The sequence below is a fragment of the Amaranthus tricolor genome, chromosome 8 (assembly GCF_026212465.1).
Source record: "Amaranthus tricolor cultivar Red isolate AtriRed21 chromosome 8, ASM2621246v1, whole genome shotgun sequence".
Taxonomy (NCBI): domain Eukaryota; kingdom Viridiplantae; phylum Streptophyta; class Magnoliopsida; order Caryophyllales; family Amaranthaceae; genus Amaranthus; species Amaranthus tricolor.
This window is the reverse complement of record NC_080054.1, coordinates 28,547,563-28,563,893: the sequence shown is the minus strand read 5'-3', so window position 1 is coordinate 28,563,893 and position 16,331 is coordinate 28,547,563. Positions and strand designations below refer to the sequence as shown.

Sequence of the window (16,331 nt, the reverse complement as noted above, 5' to 3'; positions counted from 1 at the left end):
ATATAATAAGTGTATGAAGCTTTCGTAGGGCTTGTTCAAGACTTATTCGTACCATTGTTCAAGAGAAAATAAGAGCTTTAGTTTCGGCTCATTGGGTTAGAGAAAAGAGAGATTTTTGCCATTTGTGGATCACTCGAATGAATGTAGTAATTTATTATTTATAAAAGAGGGATATACTATAATTATACTGAATTTATACACGTTTTGTACAAAAGAAAGTTACTGCTTAATCATAAAGTTAACTTTGATTCACAAAAAAAATCCCAACATGTAATAACTTAGTCGGGTGTTTAATTTAATCAGATACCAAGCTAACAACAATTTAGATATTCTTTTTTCTAGCAAAAATTTACAAACTAGAGCTAATAATCAACACAACTTTTATAAAATAACGCAATTTCATAAGGATAGACAGACTATATGCAAAGACGGTCGAACTGAATAAGTCAGCCCATTTAATCCTTTTTTCACTGCAAGGATCTACTTACAAACCACACATTCTTGGGTTAGATGGTCTCACCGTGAAGAGCTCTTCATGCATGGGCTAAATAGCCCAACTAACAATTACTATATTAAAATATAAACTCCTTTTATTTTGAGTTCGTCTCACCGAACGACAGTCTCTTACGAAATTACACCTTACAAATTTCGTTGCTTCCCACACCACAATATCAAGATAAAGCAGTATTACTCACTACTCTACCACCCAATTCTTGATCATCATCAAACTTCTTTTCCATAGTTTGCTGCTTAAAATGATAAAAATACACAAAAAAAGCTATCCATTTAACCAAATTCCCCAATGAAAAACATCATAACAATACAAGTAATCAAAACACCACCAAATCTTCCACCATTACACAATCCAGCAAACAAACAGGCAAATCTCAGAACATTACCAAACATGAAAACACCTAACATTAGTCCAAACCCAGTTTTCTTGCAATGCTTACCATAATAATCCGATATCCCAAACGCCGCGATCCCAGATTGTTCTTCCATGATCGAAATCGCCATACTTAAGTTCCAAAATGCACTCCATTCTAAGTACTTGTAAAGCAAACCGAAAAACATCACTAAATGAACACCAAAAATCAGTATGTCCATCAACCCAATATCTGACACAAAATTGAAATATGAAAAGCTTTTGAGAAAATAATGTAATTATGTAGTACCCATAAAAAACCTATCAAATTTAAAAAAGAGAGCAAATGAACACAAAGATAGGTAATAAAAGGACCTTTTAAGGTAATTTTTTGGTGAAGGATATCTTTGACAGTTAACTGATTTTCTGCTGAATGAATTTTTGATGCAGTTGTTCCCGCTGTTGAGAGAACAATCAACAATCTTAACTGTAGTGATGAGAATGTCTTTTAAGGTTCACAGTATATATGAAATACTGGGGAGGTTTAAGTCGCTTTTTGGGCTGTTTCACTATATTCTCCTGCACAAGGTAACAAACGAGGGCCGGGGAGGGGTCCTTCGGAGGTCCTCCTCCAATGATTAAGTCAGTAAAGGTCTTAAGAAGATTGTTGTTAAAGCTCAAGAGAATATTTTTTATGGGTTTTTAGTGTAAGAAGATACATTACCCTTGGTGATGCTTGACATCGTGTATTTATAGTAGCGGGGGTCTTAGGAGAAGATCCCAAAACCCTAATGGCCATTTTTAGCTTTTACCATAAATGAAATCCTTTTAAGGATCATGTGGAATATCTAGTAAGCTTATGTGGTATTTGGTGATTTGCTGTCCCCACTGTCTGTCCTTTAGTATATTTTCCTAGGTAGGGTATGAGGTAGGTGTGCTGCCTCGCCTTATACAAGTGTTGACAGCTTTCTCTGAGTAAGGTTGCAGTTATCTTACGCCATGTCATTATATACGCTGCTATCGTTCTGCAGAATTGACCATACTGCAAGTATTTACGTTTCTCTATCGTCCAGCATGATTAATCATCCTGCAGGTATTTGTACCTCTTTATCGTCCTGTAGATATTTGTGTTCTTCTCTCCGAGTCTTAGGATTAGGGTCCTGTATTCCAGCACATACAACAGTTTTTATGGTAAAATTCATGTTGAAAAATTCAAGAAAAGGGTAAATAAAGAAACAAAAGATAAATAATTGAGGAATATTCGATAAAAATTCATTTATATGATTATCAGTATAATCATAATCTTGGATTAAATCTTCTGTTGGGTTTGATGGTGTAGTATTTGTTGCAGAAATATAAGTTCTGACATGAGTGAAATAAGAACTTCCTAATAAGGGGTTTGATAAGGCATAAAGTATTGATTTTTGGAGTTTAATTTCAGATTATACCATGAAAATAAATAAAGGGAGAATAGATAATATGATTAAAAACATAATTATAAAATTACTTGTAAAGATTTTGAGTGAATTTATCAGAATTTCAGAGGGTTTCAAGTGAATCAGATTACTGATGATTACCATTCCTTGAGTTTGAGTGACATTCCGAGAGTCGGTATGGCCTTTTTTAGATTCAAGGAGGTGTTCTTCATTGCCTGGATTCATGGTTGGCTTGCTGCTCTTTTGGGGTATACAAATTTCTTGTGATTAAAGTATTTTGAGATAAGTTTTCTGGTTTAATTAACTTTGTAACTTTATTGAGATTTTTGAGCAAGTTGTAATATGTAAAGAATTAATGAGTGTTGTATGTTAATTTGGAAAGACATAAGATAAGCCTCCTTTTCAGAATTTGTGTTACTTGGAATGTCCTTATAAAAAGTTGTAAGTTGAGGACATTGGAAAAAAAAATCTAACACTAGGGTCAAGGAGTAATATACACTTGATAATACTTCCATGGTTACATATTAGTTGCAATATTAGGTAAAATGACACTATTTATTCATTACTCTTAATTTGTAATTAGTTTTTAATTTATAAGTTAAAATATTTTTTTTTGAATAATACCTGATTCATTAATAAAGAGTTATATGACATCTACATCAGAGATAAAAATTAGCGAGTACATAACAACTCTAACCAAAGATAATTCAAAATTAACAAAGCTACGATTGTTGTATATGAGATCTGACAATTCTGAATATCCTCTTTCACATCGCTGTTTGACACAGCCTTTTACGAGAGGGTTTTTTGACCTGTTGTAGTCTTGAGATAGAATTGAATTTGATGTAGTTGATGGTAATTGTAATTTTAATGTCTGCTGCATTATAGCATTAATCTCTACCAACAAATCAATTACAAACCAAACTTCATAATTCCAAACTCTCATGAAGAGAGAGATCAAAACCTAATATATGGGTAGAACAATTTTCCTGTAGGGAGAGGACAAGAATTTATTATAATCATATTCAAAAAGCTTAAAACGGATAAATTTAGAGACTTACCATCAACCAAAAGGTTGATAATAGATCCAAACCAATTATGGAGATTAGAGTTTTTTTAGAGAGAAGAGAGAAAAGGGGAGGGAGGCGGTTTTTTATCTATAAGTTAAAACATAGTCGAGTGAGATCTTGTTTAATTCGTCTCATTGCAAAGATTATTAATATTAAATTTTTAAAATTTTTATTATACATAATTAAAGATATTAAGGATTAAATTAGTGCATTAAACTGTGTGAAAAAATAAATATTACAAGTAAATATATACTTGCAACGGAGAAAGTACGTGATTGGTCTCTTTGAAATAGCATTGATTTTTTTTGGATGAGATTAAGATAGATAATAAATCTAACACCAAGAGTAAGGTACATTAGATAATACGAGTAATGCTTTAATTTGTAATTTTTCTGTTTTTTAAAAAAAATTTCACAACGGAAGATTTACGGGTGTTAACAAAAATATAAATTTTAAGATGGTAAATATATTATTTTATTGAATAGTAAATTTGATGGAGGAAAGATGAGATCCATAAACATTAAAAAAAATTTAAAAGAAAGTTAGTGGAAAAAATATAAAAAATATAACTATTAAAAAATATTTTATAAAATTAGTGGAAAACAAGTGAGGACCATAAGCAAGATAAAAATGTTCAAATAAAGTTGATAGAAATTACGTGGAGATCATAAGCATTACTAAAATATTCGAATGAGAATGGATAAGATTAATTTTGTCCAAAATTTGTGCAATAAATAGATTTATTTTTTATGGAACCAACAAATAAAACAACAAAAAAATGATTAATAAGAACAACTTTAAGGTACGAAGGTAGACTCAATGAGTAAATAAGATTTAAAAAATAAGTTGAATATATAAGTGAATAAGATTATGAGAAAAAATAAACTTATGAATGGAATTAAAAATGGTGATAAAAAAAATTAATACGAACTAGTTGAGAAGAAAGAAGTTAAATAAAAATTAAATATAATATATCATCATAAAAAAGTGATAGTTCTTCATACAATTTTCTTTTAGAAAAAATGGTCATTAGTGGTCAGTTGTCACCCTTTTCAACCAATCAAAACCAAAAATCACTCATATAACCAATTTTCAAAAATTCTCTACTAGCCTCACCATGTCATGTGTGGCAACTACTGATTGGACTGATACATTTGTTTTGTTCAGATTTTTATACTCCATCATCACTGAAATTCAGTAAAAAGTTGTCAAATCTTCAATTTTTGAAAATAACATCACATTATTTGCATTTTTTCAAGTTTCTAAAAGATAAGATAGTTAGATAGAAACCAAAACAAATAATTGAACTATTTTATTCTATATTGGGTAATTCAATTAGGAGTAATACCATTTAACAGTTACTTCTGCATTGAATCACACCATATATTAATTTGATGAAAGTCTTGATCCTTTTACTTCACCCTTGGGAAATTTGTGCCATTTTTTTTCTAGTGATTTTCAAAGATTTGATCTTTTTAGCTTCATTATTGGGAAATTTGTACCTTTTTTGCTAGTGGGTATGAAAAATTGATCCTTTAAACTTCAATCTTGGGAAATTCGGCCAATTTTCCTTGTGGGTATGAAAGATTTGATCTTTTTTACTTCATTCTTGCATAGTGGGTAATAAAGATTTGATCTTTTTATTTCATTCTTGGAAAGTTGTCCAATTTTTTCTATTGGGTATTAAAGATTTGATCTTTTTAACTTCATTCTTGAAAATTTTATGCCATTTTTTCTAGTGGGTATTATTCAATTTAAAGAAAAACAATGGAAGGAGAAGAGATAAGAGAAAGTGGTGGGAGTTTAAGGTGGGTAGGAAGTGGACCTTCAAAGTGGGTTGATGGAAGTGAAGTTAGTTCAGAGGAGATACCATTTTGGTCAAAAGCAGAGGAAGATGAATTTAGAAATAGATATGGGTCTTCTTCTGGTTCTAGTCATATCAAGAGAAGACTTGTCAAGAAGCCTAAAAGGGTTGATTCTTTTGATGTTGAAGCTATGGAGATTGCTGGTGCCCATCATCATCATACAAAGGTTCTAAATTTTTGATCTTTTTGATCAAAATATAAATCTTTACTCATTCATAGTTTTGATTAATGTTGATTTTCACAGTGGGATTTGATTGTTGAACTCTTACCAAGTTATCTGTTAGTACTATATTTGTTTTCAATTGTTTATCTTCAATTCTTGCCTGTAATAGTATGCTGTTTTCTTATCACCTTATGTTACTTATGGCCCGTTTGGTTAGTGGTACTAAATGGTGATAATTGGAATGATCTATAGTGTAAAATTTCATCAAAAGTTTTATGTCATTCTCATGGTAATGAAACTTTGATCACAAAAAACTTTTCTTTACAAATTTTCATTACTACCCAATACTTCCCCTCCCAATTAATGCATTGGAATGAAACATATTTTGGGGCTTCAACCATCGGGTTAAGCTTTTGTTTGAGTTGGTTCCTTGTCACGATATTAGAAGCCTATGTGACGATAGATCACGGGTTCGAATCTCATTCACTCCTCATTTCGAGGTAGAATATTTCGCATCAGGTAAAAGGAGAACCTGTAGTACCTCCACACTTCTAGCCCAAAGAGCTTTCGTGTGAGGGAGCGTGTTAGAGTATATAACATATCATGGGGCTTCAACTATCAGCTTAAGCTTTTTGTTAAGTTGGTTCCTTGAAAGCGTACTTGCACATTAATTTACTCGAGCAACTACTTAAATCTTAAATCTATTGGCTGTATACTGAGTACAATTTATCATGATACAGGAACTTTCGACATGGCGTACACTTGCATTGGCATTCCAAACTCTTGGTGTGGTGTATGGCGACCTTGGCACGAGTCCTTTATATGTCTTCACTGATGTATTTAGCAAGGTCCCTATAACATCCGAAGTTGATATTCTGGGGGCACTGTCTGTAATCTTGTATACTATAACTCTTGTACCTTTAGCGAAATATGTGTTTGTAGTGCTTAAAGCTAATGATAATGGCGAAGGTAATAACCTGAGTTTCCTACTTTCTTTTTTGCTTGTGCGCGTTATCAAAGTTTTTGCAGCTACAAATAATCGGCAACTCTTGCTGTAGGAGGGACTTTCGCGCTGTATTCCCTTATAACAAGGTATGCTAATGTGAGTGTACTTCCAAATCGCCAACAAGCTGATCAGCAGATCTCGAGTTATAGGCTTAAACTACCTACTCCGGAACTTGAAAGGGCTTTGAACATTAAAGAGGTTTTGGAAAGGAAATCCTTCATGAAAACCCTTCTTCTATTGTTGGTTCTTACTGGAACTTCATTGATTATAGGGGATGGTATCTTGACTCCCGCTATGTCAGGTATATAATTATTTCCGAAGGATATATTTTGATTCAGAGTTTCATTAAAATGTCATTTTTATGTCAAGGAACCAATTCAATCAAAAGTTTAAGCTGATCGTTGAGGGCCCATGATATGTTATATACTCTAACACGCTTTCTCACACGAGAGCTTTTTGGGCTAGAAGTATGGATGTAGCACAAGCCCTCCTCATATTTAGCGCTGAATATTTCACTTTAAATAAGGGGTGGTTGAGATTCAAACCCGTGACCGCTTGTCACGTTGGCTTCTGATATTATGTCAAGGAACCAACTCAACTTAAAGCTTGAACTGATGTTGAGGCCCCATAATATGTTATATACTCTAACATTTTGGACATGTATGTATAGTCGTAAGCTCTCTTTAGTGAATATAGAAGCATTTAGTAAGCATCAAACTTAAGTTCAGTTCAACTAAAAGGTCTTCTTATTGTCTAAATGTAGCTTATTGAGCATTTTCCCCTTTTTCTTTTCTGTCCCCGGAATTACTTTTCTATGTTTTTTTCGAAAGCAATATGGAAGCTTTGCGTACACCTTTATGAAGTTATCCAAATACTGTAGTTTTAAGCTTTCTTACAATTTACCCTGCTAATGTTTCGGAACATATCTCACTTGCTGTTTTTCTTGTGCAGTCATGTCAGCTGTGAGTGGTTTACAGGGTGAGATTAACGAATTTGGTACAAGTAAGTATATCTCTGTAGAAACTATCGTGCTTCGTTTGTCAAACATTTGTTATGTTGTCAAGGCATTAGACTATTACGACCTGTTTGGTAATCGGTACTATGTGCAATCAGAGAGGTTATTCAGCCGTAGTATAGCTATAGATCTACTTTGACACATATAGGCTAGAGTTATCACACAGAAAATGCAGTTTTCATGTGAATGTTTAGGATCATTAGACAAGTGCTGTAGTCGTGCTTTAGATGGGTTTGTTGTGTTTTGTTGACAGATGCTGTAGTCGTTGTATCGATGATTATATTGATAGGATTATTCAGCATACAGCGGTTTGGAACCAGCAAAGTCGGCTTTTTGTTTGCGCCTGCCCTGTCGTTGTGGTTCTTTTCTTTGGCATCTATCGGAATCTATAACCTTATCAGACATGATATTACAGTCCTGCGGGCTCTTAATCCGGCTTATATTTACTTTTTCTTTCGTAAGAATGGAATACAAGCATGGTCTGCGCTTGGCGGTTGTGTTTTGTGCATCACAGGTATTTTTAATCATTCATTGTAATCTCGTTCTTTCAATTATTTTCATCTACTAAATCATATTATCTCGAATTCAGAAAACCAAAAAGTTTTGTTTGTAGCTGAATTCTTAAATACTTGATGTGTGAGCTTTCGGAGTGCAGGGGCAGAAGCCATGTTTGCTGATCTAGGCCATTTTTCTGTACGATCCATTCAGGCAGGTCCTATAAACTGCATTAAAGTTCTCTATAGTTTGATTGTTTCTCCTGTTTATCATACATGATTTATCTCTTGATGTGTATCTAGAGTCGAGAATCTCTTGATGTGTATCTAGAGTCGAGGGACTCTTTGACCGCATCCTCCTTTATGGGTATGGGTTACCGTCTCCTTTCCCTCCCCAGATCCTACTCATATCCTTATGAGCGGAATATACTGAATATGATAATGATGATTTTTCTCTTGATGTATGATCGATCACCTGGCAGATTGCGTTTACATTTGTTGTGTTCCCCTGCCTTCTGCTAGCTTACATGGGCCAAGCTGCATTCCTGATGAGATTTCCCGCCTCAGCTGAACGAGTATTCTATGATAGTGTTCCAGGTGACTGTTGACTCAGTGTAACATAATTCGCATGCTAATTCGCTTTTTAAAATTGCGATTCGCTGAAAATGACCTTAAAATAGCCCAAAATCGACCATAATTCGCTTTTTTTTACGTGATTCGGAAGGAGATTAATGAATCATGTGACAATTTGTTGACTAAATTACTACGAGTATTTCATTAGGGGTGAATTCAGAACACTAGTATAGGATGGGCTGAATAGTCATCTCTGCATGTGCACTACAGCAACATGATCGTCATTTTTCTGTGTTATGTGTTACACAATTTATTATTAATAGGGTTTTTAATCAAATGACTATGCCTGCTTTCTCCCCTATATTTCATCTTCTTAAATCATAAGATCATTTGGCTAACACCATCTTAAATCTTTATGGAAAAATAGGCGGACTCTTCTGGCCAATATTTGTGATTGCTACACTAGCTGCCGTGATTGCCAGTCAAGCCATGATCTCCGCAACATTTTCGGTCATAAAGCAAGCCATGGCCTTGGGATGTTTTCCGAGGCTGAAAGTAATTCATACTTCCAAGAGGCTGATGGGTCAGATTTATATCCCAATCATCAACTGGTTTCTAATGGTAATGTGCCTTATTGTGGTTGCAACTTTTAGAAGCACCACCGATATTGCAAATGCATACGGTAAGCTTTTACATCGAAATCGCCTCGAGGGTTTAACGGGGCAGGTTGACCCAACGGATCACGGGTTAGGTCAATAACGGGTCGGGTCATTAACAGGCCTTGAGATAAAGTGTCAGGTCATGTTGGGTCGGATAATAATATGAATTGGTTGCAAGAAAAATCTACCAGTTATTCTTTTTATATTTTTATATGACATTATTATATAATAGATGGGTTGACCCAACGGGCCATAAAGTAGAATTTAAAAATTTATTATATGAACTTTAACCCGCTCTGACCCGTTTAAATTTGACATGACCCGTCTGACTCGTCCCATTTAAATTTTGAAACAACCCGCCCCGACCTGGTCCGTTGAACAAAAACCGTCAATAGCGTGCATAACCTCAAAAATTGTTTTTTTAGGCATTGCTGAAGTTGGAGTAATGCTAGTGAGTACCGCCTTGGTGACACTCGTGATGCTCTTGATATGGCAAACTAATATATTCCTCGCTCTCTCTTTTCCCGTCATATTTGGGACAATCGAGCTCATTTACTTGTCAGCAGTCCTATCGAAAATCATGGAAGGAGGTTGGCTTCCTTTAGTGTTTGCTGCCTGTTTTTTACTCGTAATGGAGACTTGGAACTATGGAAGTGTTCTCAAGTATCAATGTGAAGTTCGAGATAAAATTTCCATCGATATTATTCACGATCTTGGATCGTCTCTTGGAACTGTACGAGTCCCTGGAATCGGATTAGTCTACAATGAACTCGTTAATGGAATTCCATCGATTTTAGGCCAGTTTATTCTAAGCCTTCCAGCTATTCACTCGACTATTATCTTTGTATGTATTAAGTATGTTCCGGTTCCTGTTGTACCCCAAGAAGAACGATTTCTGTTTCGAAGAATTTGCCCTAAAGACTACCATATGTTTCGTTGCATTGCTCGTTATGGTTACAAAGATGTTCGTAAGGAAGATCACCATTCGTTCGAGCAACTTTTGGTCGTAAGTCTTAAAAATTTCCTCAAAAATGAAGCTCAAGATCTTGCTCTCGAGTCTGATATGCTCGAACTTGATATCGTTAGTGCTTCGGTGAGGTCAAGAGATGATGCAGAAGTCTCAGATGAACTGAGGACTCCACTGATGCATGATCAACGATTTGTGGAACCAGCACGACTGAGATTAGAAGAAAACGAAGAGCTGCCATCGAGTGCTATGTCATCGGAGGATGATCCTAGCTTAGAGTACGAATTGTCAGCTCTCCGAGAGGCTGTAGATTCGGGCTTTACATATCTTCTAGGAGACGGAGATGTTCGTGCTAAGAAAGAGTCATGGTTCCTAAAGAAGTTGGTGATCAATTACTTCTATGCCTTCTTAAGGAGGAATTGTAGGAGAGGTGCTGCTGTTTTGAGAGTTCCTCACATGAATATCATAGAAGTTGGAATGACTTATATGGTTTGATAGTAAGATTAGGATATCATTTATGATACTCAAATGTTTTAATGACTCATTTTCGCACTGGTTAATTGAGTCGGATTTATTGTAAATGTCAGCATATAATCGGGAAAACATGAAGTGCACACAATTTATAAGTTTAGGTGATACCATCCTAAAATAATATGGTCATGAGACTAGGGGCTTCGGTGACTTTGTGCACATCATCTTTAATTAATTTTTTCGAGTTGAGGGACTTTTTGGCTACATTCTCCTTTATGGGTATGAGTTGTCGTCTTTCTTCCTTCCTCAAACCTTGATCATAATTTCCTATGAACATGCTATACCGGGTAGAATGTTGATGATGATAATTTTTAATTCATCGACGTGGAACAAATCATCCAACAAAATCTAATCATTAGATTGGTGACGAATTTCATGTAATAAGATTGTGTTCTATCATATACATCACGACGATCCTGCATCACAAGCTACAGACATTCCTGATTTTTGTAATGATAAGTCACTGTCTCACCAGAAAAATCAAAAGTTTGTAACATGACATATTTCCCTACAATGTCTTGTATTTCAGAGATTTTTTAGTAAATTGATGAAAGAAGCAAGTGAAACAATTTTAAAAGACAATGAAATAGAGAGTAAAGCAGATGAAACGAGTCAGCAATCAGCAAATTGATTAAAAAAATCAATCTGTATTTTTATACTCAAATTCTTGCACGGGACAATTTTATCGTAAAATGAGCCTCATAATGAATTAAATAGTATAAAAAAATAAATTATTAACATATACACTTTTGTTTTGTCGAAAAATCTCTAGGGACTACATGATATAACGAGGGAAGACTAATATATTGTTGGGATGAGTCATCCCACATCGATAAATTGAAAATGGTGTGCACGCTTTATAAGCTATTAGAGACCTTCTTCCCATTGCTATATGGTTTTGGGATGGTATATATCTCCCTGGCTTATGAAATGTGTGCACTTGCGTCCCCTGTTAATATGCTGGCATTAAGTCCAGCCAAATTTAACATGGTATTAGAGTCGATGGTTCGATCAACAATTTAAAAATGGTAGGTTCGAAAAGAATGACGTTCCTGCCCTAATTGATTACTCCCACGTGCGAACTTGACGGGGGGTTCACATATGAGGGGTGTTGGGATGAGTTATCCCGTCGATAAATTAAAAATGATGTGCACACTTTATAAGCTATTAGAGACCTTCTTCCCATAACCATATGGTTTTGGGATGGTATATATCTCCTTGGCTTATGAAGTGTGTGCACTTGTGTCCCCCGTTAATATGCTGGTATTCACAATAAGTCCGGCCTAATTTAACATATATATGGTGGACCAATTGATATACTTCTATTATTTTGGGTATTCATATTCATATTGGCTTTTTTTTAGATGCTTAAGTCATTTATTTAATTCGTTGTTAGTAAGTGAATCTTTTATCACTTATATATACAGTTATTTTACAGTAAAATAAGGATTTATTATTTTCCTAATTTGTATTTGTTGGGCTCCATAAAATAGGTGTATCTCATAGTGGACTACTTCATGCAACAATTTGTATTATTTATAGGCTTAAGCATGTTTTCCTGATTACTAAAAACTTATTCTACTTAGATACAATCAGTTTAATATATTGATTTCACAAATTAAGTATTTTTTAGTTATGTTCATTTTATTTCAATTTAACTTAGTTCAGTAGTTAGTAGTCACACTGAACATACTTTAAGTTTTAATAAGTATTATTTTCGTTTAACTTATTAAAAAATTAAAGGAGTAAGTTTTATGCAGACATGACAGATATAGAAGATAGCCTATTAAATCACATATAATATATATATATAGAATTAAAAGATAATGTAAACCACACAGGAAAAATAATCATTCATCTTATCATATTGTATTAGTATTCTAAAATGGCGCCATATTAGCAGCACTTAAAAGATAAGTGGTAGTCTAACTACAAACTTACAATTAAAGTGAGTAAGCAAGTCAGAATCATATAGTATTATGATAATAACTTGGTATATGGGACAGAGTGTGTTCAAAAATTAGGTTAAGGGTCCCTCACTTTTCAGCAACTTGTTTGTTATCCACTACTAATTTATAGAAGTAGGTATTTTTTATAGTATAATTTATAATTATAATTATTAGTATTCGACATAATTTGAACTCGTGTATTATAATTAACCACAAATTCATTGATCATAGAATCCGTATTATTATTTAATAGTGACGTGTGTATTGCAACCATGAATACTAAAGGAATTGTAATTTGTACAATTCCTATTATTTTGGTTTCATTTTTATTCTTTTATATGCCAAGTTGACAATGCATGCATTTATCTTCCTGTTTTTACAAAAAGAGTTAATGTTATGTTTGAGAATGTTGATTTTATTTAAAAATATGAATTTAACTCAAATTTAGTGTTTTGCAAATAAAAAATTTTCAAATTTAAATTTGAGTCAAATCCACCAATGTTATAAAAGTAGTTAAAGTTAAGGATTTCAAAATGACTTCCCTAAGCTTGTCATTCTCAAATTCTTCTTTAATGAATTCATAATTAAAATCTACAATTTAAAATGAAATGATTGTTCCCAAACGCAACCTTAAGAAATTTGGTTAAATTTAACCAAAATGACTCAAAACATTATAATTAATAACATTACATATGATAAAAATTTCTAAAAAGCTAATTATAATATGAAAATGTGCATTGAGACAAATTAAACGATATCTCACTCTACTATCTTTTTACATTATACATAAAAAAAGGGTGTTTATTCGGGTCACCGGGTCAATTTCGGGTCAAGTGTTTCGGGTCAGTTCAAAATCGTGTCTTGTGTCCACAATGATTTTTATATAATTTTAAATTCATTTTGACGTTGAGTCAAGTCGGGTTCGATTACAAAATCGAGTGAATATCATATCGTCGAGTCTATTTTAAACACCTCTAAAAAGTAGATATAAAATAAAATCAGTTGATAAAATATAGCCACTCTAACAACTACACCTCTAAAAAATACATATAAAATAAAATGACTTGTAGCATGATGGTCATGTAAGTCAACATTTGGGTTGAATAGGGTTTTGACTGCTTGTCTAAAGAAAATGCCAAACGTGCGTGTGAGCGTGTCATATATATTTGATGTGCGTTGAACAAATTAGTTGGCACGATCACTATATTAATGAGTCTTCAAATCAGGTCACTTACTTTGAAAGGGATTTGGGATTTTTCTTATGTAGCTGATTCACACAATTGACCTAGCTTTGTGCCAATTCATAAATAAACAATTTTTAAAGATTTTCTCTTGGATAGTGTATCAAAATTATTATTTTTGTAATAACAAAAACTGATAATAATTTTTGAATTTATTTGATAAATAATTGCTAGCTAATTTTTCTAGCTGGAGTTAATGATAGTAGTAATAGAAAAGATGTTTATTTACAAATTCAAAAGAAGCTTCTTATTAAAATCATTTGGTTGCTCCTCAAATTTATAGAAAAATTAGTATAATCTTTTCTATTTGTCTGATGTGGGACAAATATACAAGAAATACTAGACACTTTGACACTTTTCCTCACAATTGAATGTCCTTAGAATTTTCAGCCTTCCAGATGATTACAAACATCATTGGAAATGAATATTCAATTAAAGGCCCCTTAATCGGTGGTTTGATAAAATTCCAAGTTATAAAGGGCCAACACCTAACTAATTAAGTTTTGATACCATGTCAAAAGCTCAATTGCTCAAGTTATAAAATTCCAAGTTATATACTCTAACACATTCTCTCACATGAAAGTTCTTGAGGCTAAAAGTATGAATGCAGCATATGTTCTCCTCAAATAAGGATTGATGAAATTAGAATCCTTGACTTCCTGTTACATGGGCTCTGACACCATGTCAATGAACTAACTAAATCATAAGATTAAACTTATGGTTAAAGCCCAAAGGTATACCTTATATATTCTAGCACAACACAACCAAAAGTTTAAATTTATGGTTAAAGCCTTATGGAATGTTATATATATACTTCAACATGTCCCCTAATACTTGAGGCATCCATGAAGATTCCTTTTTCCCCTGGCTTAAAAGCTTAATAAGATGGTTTATAGTTGAAGCCTCAAAATATGTTATATACTTCAACCAGAAGTTTAAGCTTTAGTGCAACTTATTAATAGGAAAAATCCTGGGTGAAAGCTTATGTTTTTGCTCATTTAATTTCGAAGATATCTTTTCCCTTGGAATTCTTCACATTATCTTATGATGTCAAAGAAACAATACAATTAAAAGTTGTAACTTATGGTAACGCCCAAAAATATATTATATACTTTAACACATTCATTTATACCACTTTTCCAAGTTGTAATAATAAAAGAATGCCAAGGGAAAAGAATTCTTTAGAATTCAATGAGCAAAAACATAAACTTTCACCCACGATTTTTTCGTTATGTTTATACTAAATTTTCATTATTATTTTAACACCATATATCAAATGAACATTAAATAAATGCTTGTCAAATTGGTAACTAACATGACTTTAATACAATCTTAATTAAGCAACAACATTTTCACTTGCACATTCTAATACGTCCAAAGTTCACTTTATTTTTGCTAATTGTGATCATTGTGATGGGGTCATTTACATGAAAAATAAGATGCTAGGGCCATAATTCGGCATATTTTTCCACAAAAAAGTCATCATTTAAAGGTCCATTAGATGTAAAAGATAACTAAATAATGCAATTATATTCAAAATATCATAAGACAAAACCAAAATGAAATTTCATACAACATATCATACTATGGTATAACTATTATGAAAGCCATAAGTGCTCTTATATGGTATCATAGTATGAGGTTATAATTATTATATGACCCTATTTGTTTTCTCTTTTCTTAGTATAGCATAATAAAGAAAGGCAAATAAAAAAACTAAAGTGCATGAATAAATAAAAATATTTATAAATTAGGTAATTTTAACTCGCAATTTCTTACATATACACACTTTTAACTTGTTAATACAATGTCCCATTTTTTTTATGACAATATTTATCATAGATCACTATTATATGTATTTTATTTTTTTAATCTATTTAAGTGAAAATATACTCAAGACTTAAATGAGAGAATATTAAATTGTTTCAGTTGAAATAAGTATTATTTTTTGATTTGTTATTAATACATTGACATATATGATGAGAAAAAAATATCAAAGTACTCCGGTTAGTTTTTTTGTTGGCTTTTTTTTTGATTTATTTTTTTTAGTAAACAATTAATAATCAATATCTAAATTTATCAAACATTTTCATAAATAATTGGCCTTTTCAATTAGTTTAAAGCCAACAAAAAAACCAATATTTTTAACTGGTCAAACAAACCAATAAAAAAAATCAACAACCAATGATCAATTACCAAACACGCTGCAATCAATAAACCATCACAATATATATCATAATGATTTAACTCCCTCTCTACTTTATTCATTATTTGTTTTTGGGTTAGGGACCTACAATGGAGGAAAACAAAAGGTTGCCCAGCTAACCCCTCTTATCTTACATCACTTATCAAATCCAAACCTTTCATTCCAAACATTTCATCCACTAATTAATTAGTGAGGGTGAAATTGAGGTATTTTTTAATAACCACTATTATGTAATTACCGTAAGATTATAATAAAATATAATTTAAAAAATATAGATAATCAATCTAAAAT

At 32.6% G+C, this 16,331-nt stretch overlaps 1 protein-coding gene and 1 long non-coding RNA gene across 4 annotated transcripts; one reads left to right on the top strand and one right to left on the bottom strand.

The window, feature by feature from the left end:
• Positions 1-129: 129 nt before the first annotated feature.
• LOC130820413 (uncharacterized) lies at positions 130-4,187 on the bottom strand. Of its 2 annotated transcripts, XR_009045193.1 has the most exons (3): positions 2,443-2,831; positions 1,241-2,025; positions 130-1,118 (listed from the first exon to the last, which is right to left on the bottom strand). It is a non-coding gene; the product is annotated as an uncharacterized LOC130820413 (long non-coding RNA). The 2 variants fall into 2 exon arrangements; XR_009045194.1 differs by having other exon boundaries at positions 130-2,025; positions 2,443-4,187.
• Positions 4,188-4,335: 148 nt separating this feature from the next.
• Positions 4,336-10,739, top strand: LOC130820409 (putative potassium transporter 12). 2 transcript variants are annotated; one of them, XM_057685768.1, is made up of 9 exons: positions 4,336-5,402; positions 6,140-6,368; positions 6,458-6,706; positions 7,357-7,407; positions 7,674-7,934; positions 8,076-8,128; positions 8,397-8,511; positions 8,915-9,169; positions 9,572-10,739. In XM_057685768.1, the coding sequence occupies exons 1-9, from the start codon at positions 5,139-5,141 to the stop codon at positions 10,606-10,608; spliced, it is 2,514 nt and encodes an 837-aa protein (XP_057541751.1). In that variant the 5' UTR covers positions 4,336-5,138; the 3' UTR covers positions 10,609-10,739. The 2 variants fall into 2 exon arrangements, with proteins under 2 accessions (XP_057541751.1, XP_057541752.1); XM_057685769.1 differs by lacking the exons at positions 7,674-7,934; positions 8,076-8,128; positions 8,397-8,511 and having other exon boundaries at positions 4,523-5,402.
• The last annotated feature ends 5,592 nt before the right edge of the window (positions 10,740-16,331 follow it).